This window comes from Heteronotia binoei, chromosome 6, assembly GCF_032191835.1.
Source record: "Heteronotia binoei isolate CCM8104 ecotype False Entrance Well chromosome 6, APGP_CSIRO_Hbin_v1, whole genome shotgun sequence".
Taxonomy (NCBI): domain Eukaryota; kingdom Metazoa; phylum Chordata; class Lepidosauria; order Squamata; family Gekkonidae; genus Heteronotia; species Heteronotia binoei.
The window spans coordinates 143,067,255-143,092,706 of NC_083228.1; the positions used below are offsets into that span (position 1 = coordinate 143,067,255).

The 25,452-nt window shown below is 53.2% G+C and overlaps 1 protein-coding gene across 1 annotated transcript in view; it reads right to left on the minus strand.

The window, feature by feature from the left end:
• Positions 1–4,203, minus strand: part of LOC132574381 (uncharacterized) — a 46,531-nt gene extending 42,328 nt beyond the window's left edge. The window contains exon 1 of the mRNA XM_060242744.1: positions 4,157–4,203. Within this exon, the coding sequence (XP_060098727.1) occupies positions 4,157–4,159 (3 nt within the window). The 5' untranslated portion in view covers positions 4,160–4,203. The remainder of the gene's footprint in view (positions 1–4,156) is intronic.
• Between the last annotated feature and the right edge of the window lie 21,249 nt (positions 4,204–25,452).

Below are 25,452 nucleotides of genomic sequence, written 5' to 3' on the forward strand. Positions count from 1 at the left end.
CCCGTCAAAAGTCTGCCGTGAAAACGTGAAAGCAACGTCACCCCAGAGTCGGAAATGACTGGTGCTTGCACAGGCGACCTTTTCTTTCCATATGGGAAATGTGCCTTTAAATAGTGAATATAATGGATAAGCAGGTGTGTATGATTAAGGAGGCAGCTTTTTACATGGCTCACGATTGCTGCCAGATTAAATTAAACTATGAATTTTAAATACATTAACGGGTTTTTATGATGTTAAGTTTAAGTTTTATTGTTAAATTTTAAGCTCTTATATTTATTGTATATGTATAGATGTTGTTAGCTGCCCTGAGCCCGCCTAGGCGGGGAGGGCGGGATACAAATAAAATTTTACCTTACCTTACCTTACGACAAAGACAGTGAACACCATTTCCGGAGGATATGAAGATAATTTGCAGGCGTCCCAAGGAGAAATGAAAACAAAGCCAAGAGAGTGAGAGTGAGTTAATAATGTGACACATTTGATTTACATCTAATTGGCTGCCTAGTATGTAATATCTGCGGCTGAATGCTTGTTCAGTTGACATGAGACTATCGCAAATGTTTGGTATACTTTACAGCAAAAATTAAAAGAAACCCCACTTACCTACTGAATCAACAATAACGAAGACGGTCCCAAGAAGAAGAGTCTCTGCACTCGAAACAATATTGGACCGGTCTTGGATATTGTCGGACTTGTATCACAGCTCCGTATGTTTTCTATAGGACATCGATCCATCGCACAGTAGGAGCAGCGTGTGCTTTCAGTTCCGGAGGGATTTTGGTTTGTGTAAATATGTTTGCTTATAGTATGTTTGGGGAGGGACGTTGGCTCAGTGGTAGAGCATCTGCTTGGTAAGCAGAAGGTCCCAGGTTCAATCCCCGGCATCTCCAAAAAAGGGTCCAGGCAAATAGGTGTGAAAAACCTCAGCTTGAGACCCTGGAGATAGACAATATTGACTTTGATGGACCTAGGGTCTGATTCAGTATAAGGCAGCTTCATATGTCCATATCACTGTAAGCACTGTGTTGGTTCCGAGCCAATACTGGATAAGTAGGAATAATGAGTATTATTTTTGTTACACGGAGAGGCTTTGAGGTGTTTTCCTTTAAGGTAACCTCCGTGGTCCCGGCTTTGATTGCCACGAGAGAATTGGAGGCTGGTGTGGAGATATATCCGGCAAGGGCCTACGGTTGCCAGCTCCAGGTTGGGAAACACTTGGAGATTTTGGGGGTGGAGACCAATGTTCCCTCTAAGCTGCAGAGTCTTGTGAGCAAAAATTCTACTTTGTGAGCTGTGGAGAAACGCCATCTGAGTTAATGGTGGTGCTTGGTTGGGAGGGAACACGAAACTGCTAAGGCAGGCTTTGTGGCCTAGCCTTCCCTTCACTCCCTCCTTCCTTCCGGAGTTAAACCATCAACTCTAGGGGGAAAGCCTCCTAGAGGGTCAGGAAGTTCTTTTTTTTTTATTGGAGTGAGGCGGGAAAAGTTCAGTTATCGACTGGCCCTCAAGGAGAGAGGTTGTCAGTCTGTGGGCTCCTGACTGTGGGGGAGGCCTTCTCAAGAGGGAGAGGAGGCGTGGACCCCCGGCAGTCAGACCGAGGAAGTCACCCACAAGGCAGGGCAAGTTTAAACCAGGGACAGGAGGATGCGTTTAAACCCACCTTTTATTTGTCCTTCTGGTTGCTGTTCGGGTGCTGTGCTGTGCTAAACTTTTACATGCAACTGCTTTTTCTTTTTTCTTTTTCTCTTCTAATTAAATATTTTTACTGTTTTGAATGCTGGCAGTCAAACTTTGTACCGCCTAGATCCCCAACCGCTTTAGACCATGCTGCTTTATGAAGGGGGCCCCGGAGAAAGGGGGAAGGCATGTAATTGGAGAAGGTGCCAATCCTCCACTGATGGACCTCTGCTCCATATTTTTATCTAACCCCTTCTTGAAGGTGGCTATGCTTGTGGCCGCCACCACCTCCTGTGGCAGTGAATTCCACATGTTAATCACCCTTTGGGTGAAGAAGTACTTCCTTTTATCCGTTTTAACCTGTCTGCTCAGCAATTTCATCGAATGCCCACGAGTTCTTGTATTGTGAGAAAGGGAGAAAAGTACTTCTTTCTCTACTTTCTCCATCCCATGCATTATCTTGTAAACTTCTATCATGTCACCCCTCAGTCGACGTTTCTCCAAGCTAAAGAGCCCTAAGCGTTTCAACCTTTCTTCATAGGGAAGGTGTTCCAGCCCTTTAATCATTTTAGTTGCCCTTTTCTGAACTTTCTATAATATCCTTTTTGAGGTGTGGCGACCAGAACTGCACACAGTACTCCAAATGAGACCGCACCATCGATTTATACAGAGGCATTATGATACTGGCTGATTTGTTTTCAATTCCCTTCCTAATAATTCCCAGCATGGCGTTGGCATTTTTTATTGCAAACGCACACTGTCTTGACATTTTCAGTGAATTATCTACCATGAACCCAAGATCTCTCTCTTGGTCTGTCTCTGCCAGTTCACACCCCATCAACTTGTATTTGTAGCTGGGATTCTTGGCCCCAATGTGCATTACTTTGCACTTGGCCACATTGAACCGCATCTGCCACGTTGACGCCCACTCACCCAGCCTCAACAGATCCCTTTGGAGTTCCTCACAATCCTCTCTGGTTCTCACCACCCTGAACAATTTAGTGTCATCCGCAAATTTGGCCACTTCACTGCTCACTCCCAACTCTAAATCATTTATGAACAAGTTAAAGAGGATGGGACCCAGTACCGAGCCCTGCGGCACCCCACTGCTTACCGTCCTCCACTGCGAAGACTGCCCATTTATACTCACTCTCTGCTTCCTATTACTCAGCCAGTTTTTGATCCACAAGAGGACCTGTCCTTTTACTCCATGACTCTCAAGCTTTCTAAGGAGCCTTTGATGAGGAACTTTATCAAAAGCTTTCTGGAAGTCAAGGTAAACAACATCTATAGGGTCTCCTTTGTCCACATGTTTGTTCACCCCCTCAAAGAAATGTAACAGGTTAGTGAGGCAAGATCTTCCCTTGCAGAACCCATGCTGAGTCTTCCTCAATAACCCGTGTTCATCAATGTGCCTACTCATTCTGTCCTTGATAATGGTTTCTACCAACTTTCCCGGTATTGAAGTCAGACTGACTGGCCTGTAATTTCCCGGATCTCCTCTGGAACCCTTTTTAAAGATGGGGGTGACATTTGCTACCTTCCAGTCCTCAGGAACGGAGGCAGATTTCAATGAAAGATTACAGATTTTTGTTAGAAGATCCACAAGTTCAACTTTGAGTTCTTTCAGAACTCTCGGATGTATGCCATCCGGACCCGGTGACTTATTAGTTTTTAATTTGTCTATCAGTTGTAGGACCTCCTCTTTTGTCACCTCAATCTGACTCAGGTCTTTCAACACCCCTTCCAATATTAGTGGTTCTGGGGCGGGCAAACACTTCTCATCTTCCACGGTGAAGATGCTAATATGCTAATGAGTTCCTGCTGGGCATTTTCTACAAAAAAGGGGCCGAGATCTAGGCATTTGCCCAGGTTGGGGGGTATGTGTGCCAGATTAGGCTCTCCCCACATGACTTCAAATAGAAAAACAATTATTTACATTAATTTTGCCCGCTGGAATCTTTCTCCCTTGGCGGAGCACTGTTTTTGAAGTTGGTAATTTTGTATGGCCCGCCAGTGATGTTATAAACATCCAATTGGCCTTTGGCAGACAAAAGGTTCCCCTCCCCTGGCATAAATTATTGCGCTCTGGGGCCATCCTGCCTGAGCTAAGGCAAAAATGTGTGAGCTGGAGGCTAAAAATCTGTGAGCTAGCTCACACTAACGCAACTTAGAGGGAACACTGGTGGAGACTTGAGGAGGGCAGGGTTTGGGGAAAGAAGGACTTCAGTGGGGATACGATAGCATCGAGTCCGCCTTCCAAGCTGGCCCTTTCCTCCAGAGAACGGATCTCTGTTGCCTGGAAATCAGTCGTAAGCCCAGGAGATCTCCAGCCACCACCTGGAGGTTGGCAAGGGATCCCCCATAAGGCAAAAAACCCCACCCCCTGCAGCTAAGGCACTTCCGTGCTCCAAGGGACGGTCATGCATCCTTTAAGCCCTCATGTGCAAATTGCAGGATTTCACAAGAACGCGGTCACCATGGTGGCATCACTGACGTTGGAGAACCAAGCCAGCCAGAAGATTTTTTCTTCCGCCCACTCCTTCTGAAGGTCCTGATATTTCGGACTGCCCACCATCAAAGTCCTGCCTAAAAGAACAGAAAGACAGCGCTCAGGACTCTCTTAGTAGGGTTGCCAAGTCCTATTCAAGAAATATCTGGGGACTTCGGGGGTGGAGCCAGGAGACACTGGGGTGGAGCCTGGAGCAAGGGTGGGACAAGGATAATTGAAGTTTAAAATATTAGCACTCGTTGGTCTTAAAGGTGCTTTCTTTCGTATCTCTCCCTTGGGATCCAGGGAACTGAGCAAAGGAAGCTCTGGCTCTTTCCTTCCTTCCCCAGGGGGACCAGGAGAGGGAGGAGCCTCAGCCAGTAGAAGGAAGAGGGGCTTGGCTCAGTAGCTCTGCTGTGCGATTGAGAGAGCCCGGCAAAGCAAGCTCTCCCTCCCCGCCCTTCCTCCTCAAGGGAGGAGCCTCAGCCAATGGAGGAAGTAGAGGCTTTGTTCTGTAGCTCTGCTGTGCGACTGAGCGAGCCTGGCAAAGCAAGCTGTGATGCAGAAGGAAGCAAGAGAGAGGGAGAAGGAAGCAGATGACAGCTAGTTGCTCGGGGGGCCTGATAGGAGCCCTCTGGGGGGGGGGGGGCCTGATGCAGTTCCCGGCGTGTTTGATACCCCTGATCCACAGAGCAGTGAAATGGCCCCACTCTGCAGATGCTGGTCCTGTTGAGAAAGGGCAGGAGTTTCTCTTACACTTGAGCTTCATGACCAAGGTGTAGAGGTGGTGGAGTCCGTCGGCCGCCCACAGGCACACGGCTTCGCAGGTATCGCTGCAGCACAGGGTGAAGCAACCGACCAGCTGCCCCAGCTTGAGGTCCTTCATTCCCTGGCGAAGGAAGCAAGGCAGCTAAAATACGAGGGTGGCGTTGCTCTGCTTAGAGAGCCGGTGCGGTGCTTAAAATCGGCGGCGCTAATCTGGAGGAGGGACGGTGGCTCAGTGGCAGAGCATCTGCTTGGGAAGCAGAAGGTCCCAGCTTCAATCCCCGGCATCTCCAACTAAAAAGGGTCCAGGCAAATAGGTGAGAAAAACCTCAGCTTGAGACCCTGGAGAGCCATGAATGGGGCTGTGGCTCAGTGGCAGAGCATCTGCTTGGGAAGCAGAAGGTCCCAGGTTCAATCCCCGGCATCTCCATCTAAAAAGGGTCCAGGCAAATAGGCATGAAAAACCTCAGCTTGAGACCCTGGAGAGCCATGAATGGGGCTGTGGCTCAGTGGCAGAGCATCAGCTTGGTAAGCAGAAGGTCCCAGGTTCAATCCCCGGCATCTCCATCTAAAAAGGGTCCAGGCAAATAGGCATGAAAAACCTCAGCTTGAGACCCTGGAGAGCCATGAATGGGGCTGTGGCTCAGTGGCAGAGCATCAGCTTGGTAAGCAGAAGGTCCCAGGTTCAATCCCCGGCATCCCCATCTAAAAAGGGTCCAGGCAAATAGGCATGAAAAACCTCAGCTTGAGACCCTGGAGAGCCGCTGCCAGTCTGAGAAGACAATACTGACTTTGATGGACCGAGGGTCTGATTCAGTATAAGGCAGCTTCATGTGTTCATGTATGATCAGCTTTGATCCCCCACTCTTCCTCCACATGCAGCCAGCTGCGTGACGCTGGGCCATCTGCAGTTCTTGGGCATGCTCAGAGAGCCAGTTTGGTGTAGTGGTTAAGTGTGTGGACTCTTCTCTGGGAGGACCAGGTTTGATTCCCCACTCCTCCACTTGACCTGCTGGCATGGCCTTGGGTCAGCCATAGCTCTGGCAGAGCTGTCCTTGAAAGGGCAGCTGCTGTGAGAGCCCTCTCCAGCCCCATCCACCTCACAGGGTATCTGTGTCCTGAGAACCAGTTTGGTGTAGTGGTTAAGTGTGCGGACTCTTATCTAGGAGAACCGGCTTTGATTCCCCACTCCTTCACTTGCAGCTGCTGGCATGGCCTTGGGTCAGCCATAGCTCTGGCAGAGGTTGTCCTTGAAAGGGCAGCTGCTGGGAGAGCCCCCTCCAGCCCCACCCAGCTCACAGGGTGTCTGTTGTGGGGGAGGAAGGTAAAGGAGATTGTGAGCTGCTCTGAGATTCAGAGTGAATGGCAGGGTATAAATTCAATAGAGAGGGCCAGTTTGGTGTAGTGGTTAAGTGTGCAGACTCTTATCTGGGAGAAGTGGGTTTGATTTCGCACTCCTCCAATTGCAGCTGCTGGAATGGCCTTGGGTCAGCCATAGCTCTCACAAGAGTTGTCCTTGAAAGGGCAGCTGCTGAGCTAGCAATGCTTTGAGAGCCAGTTTGGTGTAGTGGTTAAGTGTGCAGCCTCTTATCTGGGAGAACCAGGTTTGATTCCCCACTCCTCCAAAGGCAGCTGCTGGAATTGCCTTGGATCAGCCAGAGCTCTGGCAGTTTGGTGTAGTGGTGAAGTGTATGGACTCTTCTCTGGGAGAACCAGGTTTGATTCCCCACTCCTCCACTTGCAGCTGCTGGAATGGCCTTGGGTCAGCCACAGCTCTTGCAAGAGTTGTCCTTGAAAGGGCAGAAGAAGAAGACATTGGATTTATATCCTGTCCTCCACACCGAATCTCAGAGCGGCTCACCATCTCCTTTCCCTTCCTCCCCCACAACAGACACCCTGTGAGGCGGGTGGGGCTGAGAGGCTCTCCCGAAAGCTGCCCTTTTGGGGACAACCTCTGCCAGAGCTATGGCTGACCCAAGACCATTCCAGCAGCTGCAAGTGGAGGAGTGGGGAATCAAATCTCTGGTACCTATTGTACCATAGAGTTTTACCTCCAAAATGGCTAGAGCGTCCGGGAAAACCATAGTTTCCCCGGCAATGCCTAGAGCGGCCCCGCACGGGGAGGGGGTGCCATTTTGATGACATCACTTCTGGGTGATGTCATCGCGCCAGCAACGTGGGGGGAGGTTCCCTGAGAACCTACCGGGTGGGAGATTCCCCACCCGGATCGAGGGGTTGGCAGCCCTACTCCCTAAGGATATCGGCATTCAAGGAGACTGGTTCTGTTTAGCACATTTTACATTTTACTGACCTCGGAAGGATGTCAACCTGGAGCTGGCTACCTGAACCAGCTTCCGCTGGAATCGAGCTCAGGTCGTGAGCAGAGGGCTCCGACTGCAGTACTGCAGCTTCACCACTCTGCGCCGTGGGGCTCTTCCTGTTTATAACACGCATAAATTCTTTAGCGGTTATTCATATGAGGATTTTTGAGTGATCTGAGGTTCATCTCATGAAAATTGCATGGTGTGGTTTATTTTAATTGTTACACTTTGTGCTATCTTCCGCCAGGGCTCCCCCCCCCCCCGAGCAGGAACGCACAGGAACGCAGTTCCGGATGGCTTGGTGTTGGGGATGTGTGACCTAATATGCAAATGAGTTCCTGCTGGGCTTTTCCCATCAAAAAGCCCTGCATGGAACAACAGTGATGTCAGGGGGTGTGGCTTAATATGCAAATGAGTTCCTGCTGGGCTTTCCCCGCCAAAAAGCCCTGTGCGGAACAATAGTGTTGTCGGGGGTGTGACTTAATCTGCGACAGTTGGTCTCGTTCTAGACTAGAGTACTGTAATGCCCTCTACATGGGGCTGCCCTTGTCTCGTATCCGGAAACTGCAGTTGGTGCAGAATGCAACCGCCAGGCTGTTATTGGGTCTCTCTATACGGGAGCCCATACAGCCAAGGCTGCCGGAACTGCACTGGCTGCCAATAGAATTCCGGATTCGCTACAAGGTGCTGGCTATCACCTTTAAAGCCCTATATGGCCAAAGACCTGTCTACTTTAGGGACCGTCTCTCCCCACATGTTCCCCAGAGGGTACTTAGATCTGGGACGCAGAACTTATTGTTGATCCCCGGGCCGAGGGAGGCAAGACTGAAGGCTACCAGAGAAAGAGCCTTCTCAATTGCGGCCCCCCCACTGGTGCAACCAACTTCCAGAAGAAGTAAGGGCCTTGCGGGACCTTGCTCAGTTCCGCAAGGCCTGTAAAACAGCTCTGTTTTGACTTGCCTTTAGTTGAATTACCGTATGACGCCCAACACCGCTGAATTTAATGGAATCAACGTGAGCACCAAAATGGCTTCAAATCCTTTTAAAATTCTTTAGTCGGTACGGATTATTGTTAAAAGTTTTAAACTGTTGCTTACTGCTGTATTGTTTTAGTTGAATGCAGTTAGCCGCCCTGAGCCCGCTTCGGCGGGGAGGGCGGGATAGAAATTTGAGAAATAAGTAAATAAATAAATAAACTCCCCCCCACCCCACCCCTGTCCACTGTGGTCCTGTTCGTGGTTTAACCCCGGAGCAGGGCAGGTGGATCTGGGGCGCGAGAGGACACTCACTCTGCCGACGGCTTGGCTCGGGATGCAGGCGATCAGCCGGGTCATTCTGGACAAGGTCACTTCGCGCTCGTGGGCGCTCGGGGAAGACGCCGCAGGAAGAAGGTACTGGGGAAGCAAAGGGGTAGAGAAGACAAGGGGCTTGAATCCCGGCGGGGGCAGGGGAAAAGGTGCAGAGGGAGCTGTCTTTTGAGAATCTTAAGGACCGTGGCCCGGAGTTGCATTCTTCTTGAGGTATTGGCTAAAGCAGCAAATATAAGGGCGCCAACTGCAAGGTGCGGCCCAGAGATCGCCTGGAGGAAATGGCTGCTTTGGAGGATGGACTCTGCGGCTTTATACCCTGCTGAGGTCCCTCTCCCCCCCCCCAAATCCTGCCCTCCCCAGACGGCAACCTCCAAATCTCCAGGCAAGGGGTGTCAAACAAGCGGCCCGGGGGCCAAATCAGGCCCTCGGAGGGCTCCTATCAGCCCGTGAAAAACTGGTTGTCATCTGCTTCCTTCTCCCTCTCTCTGGCTTCCTTCTGCATCACAGCCAGGCTTGCTAAATTGCACAGGATCTATAGAGCAAAACCTCTATTTTTCTCTATTGGCTTAGAGAGGAAGGAGGGGGAGGCAGAGCTTGTTTTTCCAGGCTCTCTCAATTGCGCAGCAGAGCTACTAAGCCAAGCCAAGCCAAGCCTCTCTTCCTTCTGTTAGCTGAGGCCCCTTCCCCAGTCTCCTGCGGAAGGAAGGGAAGAGAAGAAGAAGAAGATATTGGATTTGTATCTTGCCCTCCACTCTGAAGAGTCACAGAGCGGCTCACAATTTCCTTTACCTTCCTCCCCCACAACAGACACCCTGTCAGGTGGGTGAAGCTGGAGAGGGCTCTCACAGCAGCTGCCCTTTCAAGGACAGAGTCTCAGAGCAGCCTGCAATCTCCTTTCCCTTCCTCCTCCACAACAGACACCCTGTGAGGTGGGTGGGGCTGGAGAGGGCTCTCCCAGCAGCTGCCCTTTCAAGGACAACCTCTGCCAGAGCTCTGCCTGACCCAAGGCCATGCTAGCAGGTGCAATTGGAGGAGTGGGGAATCAAACCTGGTTAAGTGTGTGTTCTCCCGCACACTTAACCACTACACCAAACTGGCTCTCCGCAGCTTCCTTTGCCCAGTCCCCTGGATCCCATGGGAGAAATACAAAGAAAGCACCTTTCAGACCGCGTGCTAACGTTTTAAGCATGCTTTAGGTCTTTTGAAAAAAAAACAACCTTTAATTGTGTTTGTGTCCTTTATAAAGTTGATATCTCTGTTAAGAACATAAGAGAAGCCATGCTGGATCAGGCCAATGGCCCATCCAGTCCAACACTCTGTATCACACAGTGGCCAAAAATTTCTATATTATTTGAATTCCACGTGTTAATCACCCTTTGGGTGAAGAAGGACTTCCTTTTATCCGTTCTCACCCGACTGCTCAGCAATTTCATTGAGTGCCCACGAGTTCTTGTACTGTGAGAAAGGGAGGAAAGTACTTCTTTCTCTACCTTCTCCATCCCATGCAGAATCTTGTAAACCTCGTACCTAGTTAAGATGCTACCTAATCTTAACTAGGTACACACACGGCTCAGCCCAACCCAACAAGGTCTCATTTATGTCAGATCTAGCCAGGGCCGGTGCTAGGCTTTCCGGCGCCCTAGGTGAATCACCCACTAGCGCCCCCCCTTCAATTATTAAAAAATATAGGGAAATTGAAGAGCGCCAAACTTGACACTTTTCACATTTTTCATTTACGGATTTTTCATTTTTTTTAAAAGTGATGTTATAAAAAAATGGTGAGAAGAAGTGCTTCCCGGACACAATAGGAAGGAGGGTGGCAGGACAGGATGAGGTGGGAGGCCAAGTCACACATTGGGGAGGGGGGCGTGGCTTGGCTTTGTTGAGGGCAGCTTGTTGATGGGAGAGGACAAGGGGACAGTGGTCAGAAACCTCATGCGTCAGAGAAGGGGCGCCCAGTGGTGCCCCCTAGGCCAGGTGGTGCCCTAGGTGACTGCCTAGCTTGTCTACTCCCACGCACCGGCCCTGGATCCGGCCCTCATGACAAAATGCTCCAGCATTTCCCAATTGAAATTGAGAACCCTAGGAACTCCAGTTTGGGCAGGAGAAGGGGAAGAAGTGAAAGAGAAATCTCTCACTTGAAGAAGAAGGCTGCAGATTTATACCCGGCCCTTCTCTCTGAATCAGAGTCTCAGAGCGGCTCACAATCTCCTCTAACTTCTCCCCTCACAACAGACACCCTGTGAGGTGGGGGCAGATTTATACCCCGCCCTTCTCCCTGAATCAGAGACTCAGAGCGGCTTACAATCTCCTCTATCTTCTCCCCCCACAACAGACACCCTGTGAGGTGGGGGCAGATTTATACCCCGCCCTTCTCCCTGAATCAGAGACTCAGAATGGCTCACAATCTCCTCTGTCTTCTCCCCCCACAACAGACACCCTGTGAGGTGGGGGCAGATTTATACCCCACCCTTCTCCCTGAATCAGAGACTCAGAATGGCTCACAATCTCCTCTATCTTCTCCCCCCACAACAGACACCCTGTGAGGTGGGGGCAGATTTATACCCCGCCCTTCTCCCTGAATCAGAGACTCAGAGCGGCTTACAATCTCCTCTATCTTCTCCCCCCACAACAGACACCCTGTGAGGTGGGGGCAGATTTATACCCCGCCCTTCTCCCTGAATCAGAGACTCAGAGCGGCTCACAATCTCCTCTAACTTCTCCCCTCACAACAGACACCCTGTGAGGTGGGGACAGATTTATACCCCGCCCTTCTCCCTGAATCAGAGACTCAGAGCGGCTTACAATCTCCTATATCTTCTTCCCCCACAACAGACACCCTATGATGTGGGGGCAGGTTTATACCCCACCCTTCTCCCTGAATCAGAGACTCAGAGCGGCTCACAATCTCCTCTATCTTCTCCCCCCACAACAGACACCCTGTGAGGTGGGGGCAGATTTATACCCTGCCCTTCTCTCTGAATCAGAGTCTCAGAGCGGCTCACAGTCTCCTATATCTTCTCCTCCCACTCTCACAGCAGCTGCCCTTTCAAGGACAACTCATGTGAAAGCTATGGCTGACCCAAGGCCATTCCAGCAGGTGCAAGTGGAGGAGTGGGGAATCAAACCCGGTTCTCCCAGATAAGAGAGCTCTGGCTGACCCAAGGCCATTCCAGCAGGTGCAAGTGGAGGAGTGGGGAATCAAACCCGGTTCTCCCAGAAAAGAGTCCGCACACTTCACTACACCAAACTGGCTCTCTAATTTGAATTGCTCCTTTGCCCTTGAAACTTCCCAGAATGGCTCCACTCCATTGTCTCCTGGCTCCACCCCATGTCTCCTGGCCCCACCCCCAAGAGTCTCCTGGCTGCACCCCCAAAGTCCCCAGATATTTCTTGAATTGAACTTGGCAGCCCTATGTCTGGGGCGGGATCTTTGTGATCGTCCACGTGCCAAGCTGCCAATCCAGTTCCTTGGGAAGTCGCTTCTTTGGTAGGGTTCCCTCAACTTTCTGAAGACCGAGTTCCCACTTACCTGCAGCGTGTCTCGGATCAAAGATGCATTGTAGATGTCGTCCATAAACCGCTCTCCTTTCTCACTGGTGGTGGAGGTGATCATATCGATACAGTCCAGGAACCGGATTCTATCAGACAAATCCTAATCCGGCCAAGGGAGGTCAGAAAGATGAATGAAAGTGGATCAGAGGAAGAAGCGGTGGTTAAGAAGAAGAAGAATTGCAGATTTATACCCCGCCCTTCTCCCCGAATCAGAGACTCAGAGCGGCTCACAATCTCCTGTATCTTCTCCCCCCACAACAGACACCCTGTGAGGTGGGGGCAGATTTATACCCCGCCCTTCTCCCTCAATCAGAGACTCAGAGCGGCTCACAATCTCCTCTGTCTTCTCCCCCCACAACAGACACCCTGTGAGGTGGGGGCAGATTTATACCCCGCCCTTCTCCCTCAATCAGAGACTCAGAGCGGCTCACAATCTCCTGTATCTTCTCCCCCCACAACAGACACCCTGTGAGGTGGGGGCAGATTTATACCCCGCCCTTCTCCCTCAATCAGAGACTCAGAGCGGCTCACAATCTCCTCTGTCTTCTCCCCCCACAACAGACACCCTGTGAGGTGGGGGCAGATTTATACCCCGCCCTTCTCCCTCAATCAGAGACTCAGAGCGGCTCACAATCTCCTCTATCTTCTCCCCCCACAACAGACACCCTGTGAGGTGGGGGCAGATTTATACCCCGCCCTTCTCCCTGAATTAGAGACTCAGAGCGGCTCACAATCTCCTATACCTTCTCCCCCAACAACAGACACCCTGTGAGGTGGGGGCAGATTTATACCCTGCCCTTCTCCCTGAATCAGAGACTCAGAGCGGCTCACAATCTCCTGTATCTTCTCCCCCCACAACAGACACCCTGTGAGGTGGGGGCAGATTTATACCCCGCCCTTCTCCCTCAATCAGAGACTCAGAGCGGCTCACAATCTCCTCTGTCTTCTCCCCCCACAACAGACACCCTGTGAGGTGGGGGCAGATTTATACCCCGCCCTTCTCCCTGAATTAGAGACTCAGAGCGGCTCACAATCTCCTATACCTTCTCCCCCAACAACAGACACCCTGTGAGGTGGGGGCAGATTTATACCCTGCCCTTCTCCCTGAATCAGAGACTCAGAGCGGCTCACAATCTCCTGTATCTTCTCCCCCCACAACAGACACCCTGTGAGGTGGGGGCAGATTTATACCCCGCCCTTCTCCCTCAATCAGAGACTCAGAGCGGCTCACAATCTCCTGTATCTTCTCCCCCCACAACAGACACCCTGTGAGGTGGGGGCAGATTTATACCCCGCCCTTCTCCCTGAATCAGAGACTCAGAGCGGCTCACAATCTCCTCTATCTTCTCCCCTCACAACAGACACCCTGTGAGGTGGGGGCAGATTTATACCCCGCCCTTCTCTCTGAATCAGAGACTCAGAGCGGCTCACAATCTCCTCTATCTTCTCCCCCCACAACAGACACCCTGCGAGGTGGGGGCAGATTTATACCCCGCCCTTCTCCCTGAATCAGAGACTCAGAGCGGCTCACAATCTCCTCTATTTTCTCCCCTCACAACAGACAGCCTGTGAGGTGGGGGCAGATTTATACCCCGCCCTTCTCCCCGAATCAGAGACTCAGAGCGGCTCACAATCTCCTGTATCTTCTCCCCCCACAACAGACACCCTGTGAGGTGGGGGCAGATTTATACCCCGCCCTTCTCCCTCAATCAGAGACTCAGAGCGGCTCACAATCTCCTCTGTCTTCTCCCCCCACAACAGACACCCTGTGAGGTGGGGGCAGATTTATACCCCGCCCTTCTCCCTCAATCAGAGACTCAGAGCGGCTCACAATCTCCTGTATCTTCTCCCCCCACAACAGACACCCTGTGAGGTGGGGGCAGATTTATACCCCGCCCTTCTCCCTCAATCAGAGACTCAGAGCGGCTCACAATCTCCTCTGTCTTCTCCCCCCACAACAGACACCCTGTGAGGTGGGGGCAGATTTATACCCCGCCCTTCTCCCTCAATCAGAGACTCAGAGCGGCTCACAATCTCCTCTATCTTCTCCCCCCACAACAGACACCCTGTGAGGTGGGGGCAGATTTATACCCCGCCCTTCTCCCTGAATTAGAGACTCAGAGCGGCTCACAATCTCCTATACCTTCTCCCCCAACAACAGACACCCTGTGAGGTGGGGGCAGATTTATACCCTGCCCTTCTCCCTGAATCAGAGACTCAGAGCGGCTCACAATCTCCTGTATCTTCTCCCCCCACAACAGACACCCTGTGAGGTGGGGGCAGATTTATACCCCGCCCTTCTCCCTCAATCAGAGACTCAGAGCGGCTCACAATCTCCTCTGTCTTCTCCCCCCACAACAGACACCCTGTGAGGTGGGGGCAGATTTATACCCCGCCCTTCTCCCTCAATCAGAGACTCAGAGCAGCTCACAATCTCCTCTATCTTCTCCCCCCACAACAGACACCCTGTGAGGTGGGGGCAGATTTATACCCCGCCCTTCTCCCTGAATTAGAGACTCAGAGCGGCTCACAATCTCCTATACCTTCTCCCCCAACAACAGACACCCTGTGAGGTGGGGGCAGATTTATACCCTGCCCTTCTCCCTGAATCAGAGACTCAGAGCGGCTCACAATCTCCTGTATCTTCTCCCCCCACAACAGACACCCTGTGAGGTGGGGGCAGATTTATACCCCGCCCTTCTCCCTCAATCAGAGACTCAGAGCGGCTCACAATCTCCTGTATCTTCTCCCCCCACAACAGACACCCTGTGAGGTGGGGGCAGATTTATACCCCGCCCTTCTCCCTCAATCAGAGACTCAGAGCGGCTCACAATCTCCTGTATCTTCTCCCCCCACAACAGACACCCTGTGAGGTGGGGGCAGATTTATACCCCGCCCTTCTCCCTGAATCAGAGACTCAGAGCGGCTCACAATCTCCTCTATCTTCTCCCCCCACAACAGACACCCTGTGAGGTGGGGGCAGATTTATACCCCGCCCTTCTCTCTGAATCAGAGACTCAGAGCGGCTCACAATCTCCTCTATCTTCTCCCCCCACAACAGACACCCTGTGAGGTGGGGGCAGATTTATACCCCGCCCTTCTCTCTGAATCAGAGACTCAGAGCGGCTCACAATCTCCTCTATCTTCTCCCCCCACAACAGACACCCTGCGAGGTGGGGGCAGATTTATACCCCGCCCTTCTCCCTGAATCAGAGACTCAGAGCGGCTCACAATCTCCTCTATCTTCTCCCCTCACAACAGACAGCCTGTGAGGTGGGGGCAGATTTATACCCCGCCCTTCTCCCTGAATCAGAGACTCAGAGCGGCTCACAATCTCCTCTATCTTCTCCCCCCACAACAGACACCCTGTGAGGCGGGGGCAGATTTATACCCCACCCTTCTCCCTGAATCAGAGACTCAGAGCGGCTCACAATCTCCTCTATCTTCTCCCCCCACAACAGACAGCCTGTGAGGTGGGGGCAGATTTATACCCCGCCCTTCTCCCTCAATCAGAGACTCAGAGCGGCTCACAATCTCCTCTATCTTCTCCCCCCACAACAGACACCCTGTGAGGTGGGGGCAGATTTATACCCCGCCCTTCTCCCTCAATCAGAGACTCAGAGCGGCTCACAATCTCCTGTATCTTCTCCCCCCACAACAGACACCCTGTGAGGTGGGGGCAGATTTATACCCCGCCCTTCTCCCTGAATTAGAGACTCAGAGCGGCTCACAATCTCCTATACCTTCTCCCCCAACAACAGACACCCTGTGAGGTGGGGGCAGATTTATACCCTGCCCTTCTCCCTGAATCAGAGACTCAAAGCTGCTTACAATCTCCTATATCTTCTCCCCCCACAATAGACACCCTGTGAGGTGGGGGCAGATTTATACCCCGCCCTTCTCCCTGAATCAGAGACTCAGAGCAGCTTACAATCTCCCATATCTTCTCCCCCCACAACAGACACCCTGTGAGGTGGGGGCAGATTTATACCCTGTCCTTCTCCCCGAATCAGAGACTCAGAGCGGCTCACAATCTCCTATATATCTTCTCCCCCCACAACAGACACCCTGTGATGTGGGGGCAGATTTATACCCCGCCCTTCTCCCTGAATCAGAGACTCAGAGCGGCTTACAATCTCCTATATCTTCTCCCCCCACAACAGACACCCTGTGAGGTGGGGGCAGATTTATACCCCGCCCTTCTCCCCGAATCAGAGACTCAGAGCAGCTTACAATCTCCTATATCTTCTCCCCCCACAACAGACACCCTGTGAGGTGGGGGCAGATTTATACCCCGCCCTTCTCCCTGAATCAGAGACTCAGAGCAGCTCACAATCTCCCGTATCTTTTCCCCTCACAACAGACACCCTGTGAGGTGGGTGGGGCTGGAGAGGGCTCTCACAGCAGCTGCCCATTCAAGGACAACCTCTGCCAGAGCTATGGCTGACCCAAGGCCATTCCAGCAGGTGCAAGCGGAGGAGTGGGGAATCAAACCCGGTTCTCCCAGATAAGAGTCCGCACACTTAACCAATACACCAAACTGGCTCCAATAAGAAAGGTCAATAGGGTTGCCAACCTCCAGGTGGAGAAAAACGTAGGAGGCTGTGAAAAATTACTGTGCAAATAACAGATCCAAACAGGCAGCCGTGTTGGTCTGAAGCGGTAGAACAAAGGAGGAGTCAAGTTTCACCTTTAAGACCAATCAAGTTTTATTCAGAATGTAAGCTTTCGTGTGCTCTAAGCACACTTCTGTCAAGCATGCATATTTCTGTGTCCACAAGACATAGAGCAGAACACCACCTTAGCCTGCTCCCCCCTCCTTTACAACCGAAGGGTGCATAATAAATCCATCTGGCCCAAGGATGTTTAGGTTAGGCTTGGTAGTAATGGTGTAATGTGCCTCTCCCCCAGATTCACGCAGCCGGGTCTTATCTGCTCTCAGAGAAAATGTGAGAAAGGGAGATGTTTTTAATAACTTACATTCCTTAGTAATAACAGAGATACTCTGCAGTAGCCTTTGAACCCGTGGCTCAAATTGCGTCTGTATGTTATCCTTTGAAGCTATCCTATAAAGTAACTATGTAAGTCTGTATACATCATTACTTCCAAGGATTCTGTCCTTGGCAAAGCTATGGAGTTTCTACAATAAAGCAACTTTTGATTCAATAACAAAAGACCGATTATTGAGAAATATCGATGCTTGACATTTTGGAAGTAATGTCGATGGCCGACAACTTCGTCAGATGAGGAATCCCTCGTCCGACGAAGCGTGCTTAGAGAGCACACGAAAGCTTACATTCTGAATAAAAACTGGTTGGACTTAAAGGTGAAACTTGACTCCTACTTTGTGCAAAGAACAGTTACAACTCCACATATATAGATTCAACACCATGTTATTGAATCTATATATGTGCACAATCCACAGAAAAGCAGCCTTTGACTCATTCTTCTAAGCCTACGCTTGTTTCAAGGGCTGCTGTCTTTGTCGGTCGAGTATCCTGCAAATTTTGCATATCGCATACATTATTTTTAAGGACGACGGGATCCCACTTTTGAAGGAAGACAGGATGCTGATACCCAGGGGTAGTTTTGTAGAAAAATAGGTGGTGGAGCTCACTAGCATAACTTATTAGCATATGCCACCATCACCCCAGCCAAAATGAACCCGGTGCACGAAAGGAGAGCCCCGGGCAAGCAAGGCCTGCTTGGGCTGGCTAGAGATCCAGGCAGCCCAAGCAGGCCTCGCTCACCTGGGGCTCTCCTTGGCTGCCTCACCTGGGGCTCTCCTTGGAGAGCCAGTTTGGTGTAGTGGTTAAGTGTGCGGACTCTTATCTGGGAGAACCGGGTTTGATTCCCCACTCCTCCACTTGCTCCTGCTGGCATGGCCTTGGGTCAGCCATAGCTCTGGCAGAGGTTGTCCTTGAAAGGGCAGCTGCTGTGAGAGCCCTCTCCAGCCCCACCCACCTCACAGGGTGTCTGTTGTGGGGGAGGAAGATAAAGGAGATTGTGAGCCGCTCTGAGACTCTTCGGAGTGGAGGGCGGGATATAAATCCAATATCTTCTTCTTCTTCTTCTTCTCCCCGCCCCCCCCCCCAGTCAAAAGGCCAGCAAGCCACCCACCGCCCAAAATCACATAAGAAGTGGAGGAAGGGTGGCGTGGGCTTCTCCAGAGGTTAATGAGGGCTGCTGGGGTCATGGCAAAGCCCCTGGTGGTTGGCTGGCTGCCCGCTCTCCTAATCCAGGGATTGTTATGCAGCTGCACCTCCTACTCAATGGACATGGTAGGTGGGGAGGAAGAGGGGAAACCCACAGAAAGGTTCAGGAGCTGCGTTCTGGGAGCTCCTGCTGAATCTGAGGCCTGCCGTTACCTGATAAGCGCCTTGAAGAAACCTGTTCATGAACTGGAGAGCTTCTTTCACATCTGCCTCAGAGGCCTCCGAGCTAAAAGTCGTGTTCGAGGCCGAGGTTGGGGAATCTGTAGGGGAAGAACAGAGGGTTTTTGGTTTTTTTTTAAAGGCCTTTTGCTCGACTCAGCTCCTAAAGGGGTCTAAGCCGCTTTCCAAAAAACCCACCCTCCAAGACAAAGAAAAAAGACTGTCATCAAAATGCCAGCAAAAACGTAGTTTTATGTATGTATTTACTTTATTCAGGACTAAGCAGGAATCTGGTAGAACTTTTAAGACCAACTCAGGCCCCGTGGCACCGAGTGGTAAAGCAGCAGTACTGCAGTACTTCGATCTGAACTCTCTGCTCATGACCTGAGTTTGATCCCAGCGAAAGATGGATTCAGGTAGCCTGCCAAAGATTGACTCAGCCTTCCAGCCTTCCGAGGTCGGTCAAATGAGTCCCCAGCTTGCTTGGGGGGAAAGTGTAGATGACTGGGGAGGTAGGGTTGCCAATCCCCAGGTGGGGGCAGAGGATCCCCCGGTTTGGAGGCCCTCCCCCCGCTTCAGGGTCGTCAGAAATAAATCCCTATGGAGATTTATCCCCATAGAAATTATTGGAGAATTGATCTGCAGGTATCTGGGGCTCTTGGGGGGGGCGGTTTTTTGAGGTAGAGGCACCAAATTTTCAGTACAGCATCTGGTGCTCTCCCCCAAAATATCCTCCAAGTTTCAAAACGATTGGACCAGGGGGTCCAATTCTATGAGCTCCAAACGAAGGTGCCCCTATCCTTCATTATTTCCTATGGAAGGAAGGCATTGAAAAGGTGCGCCGTCCCTTTCAATGTGAGGGCCAGAACTCCCTTTGGAGTTCAATGATGCTGGTCACAGCCTTGATCTTGGCTCCACCCCCAATGTCTCCTGGCTCCACCCCCAAAGTCTCCTGGCTCCACCCCCAAAGTCCCCAGATATTTCTTAAATTGGACTTGGCAACCCTATGGGGAAGGCAATGGCAAACCACCCCGTCAAAAGTCGGCCGTGAAAACGTTGTGAAAGCAACGTCACCCCAGAGTCGGAAACGACTGGTGCTTGCACAGGGGACCTTTCCTTTCTTTTCCAGGTTAATTTTCCATTCACCTTACGCCACCCTCACGTTGCTCTTCTCAGCGGGGCGTCCTTCCGATTTCACACTCTCTGTCCCGGGGCTGCAGCTAGCGTCGGCTTTTTTGCGTCGCAAACAGAAACCTCTAAAACCCCGTTTCCGTTTGCTGCATGAAAAAAGCCGACGCTAGCTGCAGCCCCGGGACACAGAGTGTGAAATCGGAACAAAAGCCCCGCTGTGGAGAAGGACGTGAGCGCGGCATAAGGTGAGTGGGGAATTGGTCAAAGTTTGATTCAGAATGGAAGCTTAAACCACTGCCGGCCAGCTCTATGTAGCTCCGCTCACTGTACCGCATTCCTCGTCTGACGAAGTGGGCATCCTCACAAAAGCTTACATTCGGAATAAATTTTGTTGAACTTAGAGGTGCTACTGGACTCCTGCTTTGTTCTCTTCCTTCAGACCAACACGGCTGCCCACCTGGATCTATCTTTATTCAGGGCTTTTTTTTTTACAGCCGGAACTCCTTTGCAGATGGGGCCACACACCCCTGAGGTAGCCAATCCTCCTGCAAATGACAGTAGGCCCTGTACGAAGAGCCCTGTAAGGTCCAGGAGGATTGGCTGCATCGGGGTGTGTGTGGCCTAATATGCAAAGGAGCTAGAATTTTACCCCTGATTAGGCCACACCCCCTGATGTAGCCAATCCTCCAAGAGCTTACAGTAGGCACTGTACTAAGAGCCTATAAGCTCCTGCTACAAAAAAGCCCCGAGGAACTCCTTTGCATATTAGGCCACACCTCCCTGATGTATTTATTTTATTTATTGAATTTATATCCCGCCCTCCCCGCCGAAGCAGACTCAGGGCGGCTCACAACCAGTAAAAACATGTACAAATGTTAAACATTAAGAAGAAGAAGATATTGGATTTATATCCCGCCCTCCACTCCGAAGAGTCTCAGAGCGGCTCAAAATCTCCTTTCCCTTCCTCCCCCACAACAGACACCCTGTGAGGTAGATGAAGATATTGGATTTATATCCCGCCCTCCACTCCGAAGAGTCTCAGAGTGGCTCACAATCTCCTTTCCCTTCCTCCCCCACAACAGACACTGTAGTGTATCAGTAAATAATATGCGACCGGGCGCAGGGGCAACTGGGCCGTCCCGGAAGCCCCAGCGCAGGGCACGAATCTCCCCGCCTATCAACAGCTGTGGCGGGAAGTTCAATGGGTCAGGATTGGCCTGACCAACCCTGTAGGTTGTACCGGGGATTGTATATAAGTGGGACCCGGCCCGCGTGTTCCCTCTCTTGCAACGTGCTCCTAATAAACCATGTTGCCCTACTCTCGTCTCCGCTTCGAGTACGTTACACTGGCGACGAAGGTGGGATTCTAGCCTTATCGGCTACGACGGAGATCGTGGGCAACGAACGACCGGTCGCGACCGCCGCCGCCACCATGGCCAACCAGGGCGGAATCACCGGCTACCTCGAGGCCTTCGACCCTGCAAATCCAGAGGGCTGGGAGTCCTACTCGGAACGGGTCGAGTTCTACCTCCGGGCCAACAAGGTCACCGACGCCGGAGCAAAGAGGGATGTTCTCCTGAGCGTATGCGGGCCTGCCACGTTCGAGATCGCAAAGGGTCTCTCGGCGCCCGCCCGCCTGGCGGAGAAATCCTACGAGGAGATCATCAGACTCCTCACGGGCCACTTCTTGCCGCAGCCCTCCCGGGTGGCTCGCAGATTCCTGTTCCACAGGAGGGACCAGGCGGCAGGAGAATCGGCCGCCGACTATCTGGCGGCCCTCCGCAAGATCGCCGGGAACTGCAACTTCCCCCAGCTGGAAGACACCCTGGCCGACAGATTTACGTGGGGCCTCCGCGACGAGAGGCTCCAACAGAAGCTCTTCGCAAAAGAAGAGCTCACCCTCCAGAGCGCCTTCAGCGAAGCGGTGGCGTTCGAGAGGACCTCCAGGACTTTTCCCAAGACCCGGTCTGACGCCGTCCACCACGAGGAGCTGGACCACGACCGCATGTAGGAGAGAGAAGCCTACCAGCTGCGTCGCCCCGCCGGCCCACCCAACAGAGCGGCCCAACGCCCCCGAGCGGCCGATCGACCACCAGCGTCGGAGAGGGTTCCGGCCACCAAGTGCGCCAGCTGCGGCGACTCCCACGATCGGAGAGATTGCCAGTACCGGACCTGGGACTGCCGGAGCTGCGGGAAGACCGGCCACATCGCCAGGGCTTGCCGGGCCAAGCTCAACCGCCGGAGGCCGACCACGCACCACGAGTCAGCGAAGTCCCACTCAGCAGACTCCACGTCCCTACAGGTACTGAACTTGCCCCACGCCACCCCCGATAAAATTAAAGTGGCAGTCCTCATCGAAGGGAACCCCTGCCAAATGGAGGTGGACTCAGGTTCCTCCATTTCCCTCATAGCGGAGGAGACCCTGAGGGAACTGTGCCCCCAGCAGCGGCTGCAACTACGGCCGGCGAACTTCATACTCCGGGACTTTCAGAAGAACCCGGTGCAAATTGCGGGGTGGGCGCGGGTGCAAGTCGAGAGGGGGTCCTTCTACGGGCCGCTGGACATCCTGGTGGTAAAGCGCCAACTTGCCACCCTGCTGGGGCTGGATTGGTTCAAACCCTTGGGGATACGCGTGGAGGGGGTGGGGCAAACCTTAACGCCCAGCGGGTTCGGGGAGATTTGCAAAGAGTTCCCCGAAGTATTCGACGGGTCCCTGGGAAGCTACAAGGGCCCGGCCATCTCCCTGCCCCTAGACCCCACGGTCAGGCCGATTCGGCTCAAGGCACGGAGGGTTCCGTTCGCCTTAAAGCCCAAAATTGAGGCCGAACTAGACCGCCTCACAGCCCAGGGAGTCCTGGAGCCAGTGGACTACGCCCCCTGGGAGACCCCCATCGTAACCCCACTAAAGCCAAACGGGGAGGTGCGGATCTGTGCAGACTACAAATGCACGATAAACCGGGCACTGCAGGATAACCCCTACCCAGTGCCGGTGGTGAGCCACGTCCTGGCTGCCCTCGCGGGGTCTAAAATCTTCGGGAAGCTGGATCTGGCCCAGGCCTACCAACAGCTCCCGGTAGACAATAAGACGGCCGAGGCCCAGATGATAGTCACGCACAGGGGGGCCTTCCGGGTGAGGAGGCTACAGTTCGGGGTAAGCGTCGCTCCGGGGATCTTCCAGAGTATAATGGACGCTCTCCTTAAAGGGATCCCCGGAGTCCAGCCGTTCTTCGATGACGTTTTAGTCGCCGCCCCGGACCACGAAGAATTCGGCAACCGCCTAAGAGAGGTGCTCCGCCGGTTCCAGGCTGCGGGGCTGAAAGTCAAGAGGGAGAAGTGCCTGCTGGGGGTTCCGCGGGTGGAGTTCCTGGGGTTCGCCGTGGACGCAGCGGGAATCCACCCCACGGAAGAAAAGACACGGGCCATCGTGCAAGCTCCGGCCCCCACCTGCAAAGCGGAGCTACAAAGCTTCTTGGGGGTCCTTAACTTTTATCACTCATTCCTCCCCCACAAGGCAGCCCTAGCAGAGCCCCTTCACCGCCTACTGGATAAAAAAGCCCCTTGGGTTTGGGGCAAACGACAAGCCGCCGCGTTTCAGGCGGTCAAGGACGTGCTGGTGTCCAATGCGGTGCTCCACCATTTTGACGAGGGCCTGCCCGTCATCTTGGCTTGCGATGCGTCGCCGTATGGGGTGGGAGCAGTCCTGGGGCACCAACTCCCGGACGGGAGGAAGGTGCCGGTGGCGTACTACTCCCGCACACTGACACCGGCAGAGCGCAATTACGCGCAGATAGATAAGGAGGCTCTGGCGATCGTGGCGGGGGTCCGCAAGTTCCATGAGTATCTGTACGGGCGGAGGTTCGCCATAGCCACGGACCACAAGCCCCTCTTAGGTCTGCTGGCCCCAGATCGACAAACCCCCCAAATCCTGTCACAGCGCGTGTTGAGGTGGAATCAATTCCTCAACTCCTACACTTACGCACTGGTACACCAGGCCGGCAAGGCTATGGGTCACGCAGACGCGCTCAGCCGCTTGCCGCTTCCGGAAATGGGTCCAGACCCCGCCCCCGCACACCAGGTCATGCTGATGGAAAGCCTCCCAGAGCCGCCCCTTCATGCAGCGGAGGTCGCCAAGGCCACCCAGAAACATAAGACACTTGCACGGGTGCTCGACTGGGTGGTGAGGGGGTGGCCAGAGGGGAACATGGGGGAAGATTTCAAACCCTATAAGGTCAGGAGGGAGGAACTAGCGGCCCACAAGGGGTGCCTACTATGGGGAAGTAGGGTGGTGATCCCGCCCCCGCTGCAAAGGCGTGTTCTAGAATCCCTCCATGAGACCCACCCCGGCATAGTTCGTATGAAGGCCCTGGCCAGAAGCTACGTCTGGTGGCCGGGAATGGACGGGGAAATAGAGAGTTGGGTCCGCAGGTGCCAGACGTGCCAAGAGTCGCGGAGCCTCCCAGCGCCCCCGCCACTAGGTGGGAGTCCACGAGTAAACCATGGTCGAGACTCCACCTCGACTTCGCGGGGCCATTCCAGGGGCAGATCTTCATGATAATTGTGGACGCCTACACCAAATGGCTCGAGGTCATCCCCGTAGGGTCCACCTCGTCCGCAGCCGCAATCCGAGCATTACGCAGGGTCTTAAGCACACACGGTATCCCGGACACCATAGTCTCGGACAATGGGACCGCTTTCACGTCCGCAGACTTCCAGGCGTTCCTCCAGCGATACCTTATTAGGCACATAAGGTCGACCCCCTTCCACCCAGCCACCAACGGCCAGGCAGAGCGGATGGTCCGCACCACCAAGGAAGCCCTGGGCCGTATTGTACAGGGAGACTGGGACCACCGATTAGCGGCATTCCTATTCGACAATAGGATCACCCCCAACCCGGTCACAGGGGTTAGCCCGGCCGAGCTCCTCATGGGGCGAAAGCTCATAACTCGGCTGGACAGACTACACCCTGACCGGGCGTCAGACACCCGCGAGAGCCCCGAGATCCGGGACGCAGTCAGGGGTTTCTTCGCGGGCGACCCGGTCTACGCCCGGAACTACGCAAGGGGGCCCAATTGGGTGGCGGGCCGAGTGCTACGAGTCACCGGGTCCTGCCATTACGACATATCTACGGAGGGGGGCCAGGTACTACGGCGGCACATAGACCAATTGAGGCGCCGCACGCTACCAGAGGAACTGGCAGACACAGAAGAGGCAAGAGCCGGAGAGGAGCTCATCGGGGACCGACCGGAGGACGCGGCCCCATCACCCCTAACGCCGGCCCAGGCAGCACCGGAACCGCCAGAGCCCGAAGGTGCCGAAGAACCAGTCCGGCCGCCACCGTCCGCACCAGGGTCCCCCACGGCATCAGATGCGGTGGCGGCGCCTCCCCCGCAGGACCTCCCCAGACGGTCCACCCGAGAGCGCCGACCCCCTGCATATCTGCAAGACTATGTTCATTAACCAGGGGGGGAGGGGTGTAGTGTATCAGTAAATAATATGCGACCGGGCGCAGGGGCAACTGGGCCGTCCCGGAAGCCCCAGCGCAGGGCGCGAATCTCCCTGCCTATCAACAGCTGTGGTGGGAAGTTCAACGGGTCAGGATTGGCCTGACCAACCCTGTAGGTTGTACCGGGGATTGTATATAAGTGGGACCCGGCCCGCGTGTTCCCTCTCTTGCAACGTGCTCCTAATAAACCATGTTGCCCTACTCTCGTCTCCGCTTCGAGTACGTTACAGACACCCTGTGAGGTAGATGAAGATATTGGATTTATATCCCGCACTCCAATCCGAAAAGTCTCAGAGCGGCTCACAATCTCCTTTGCCTTCCTCCC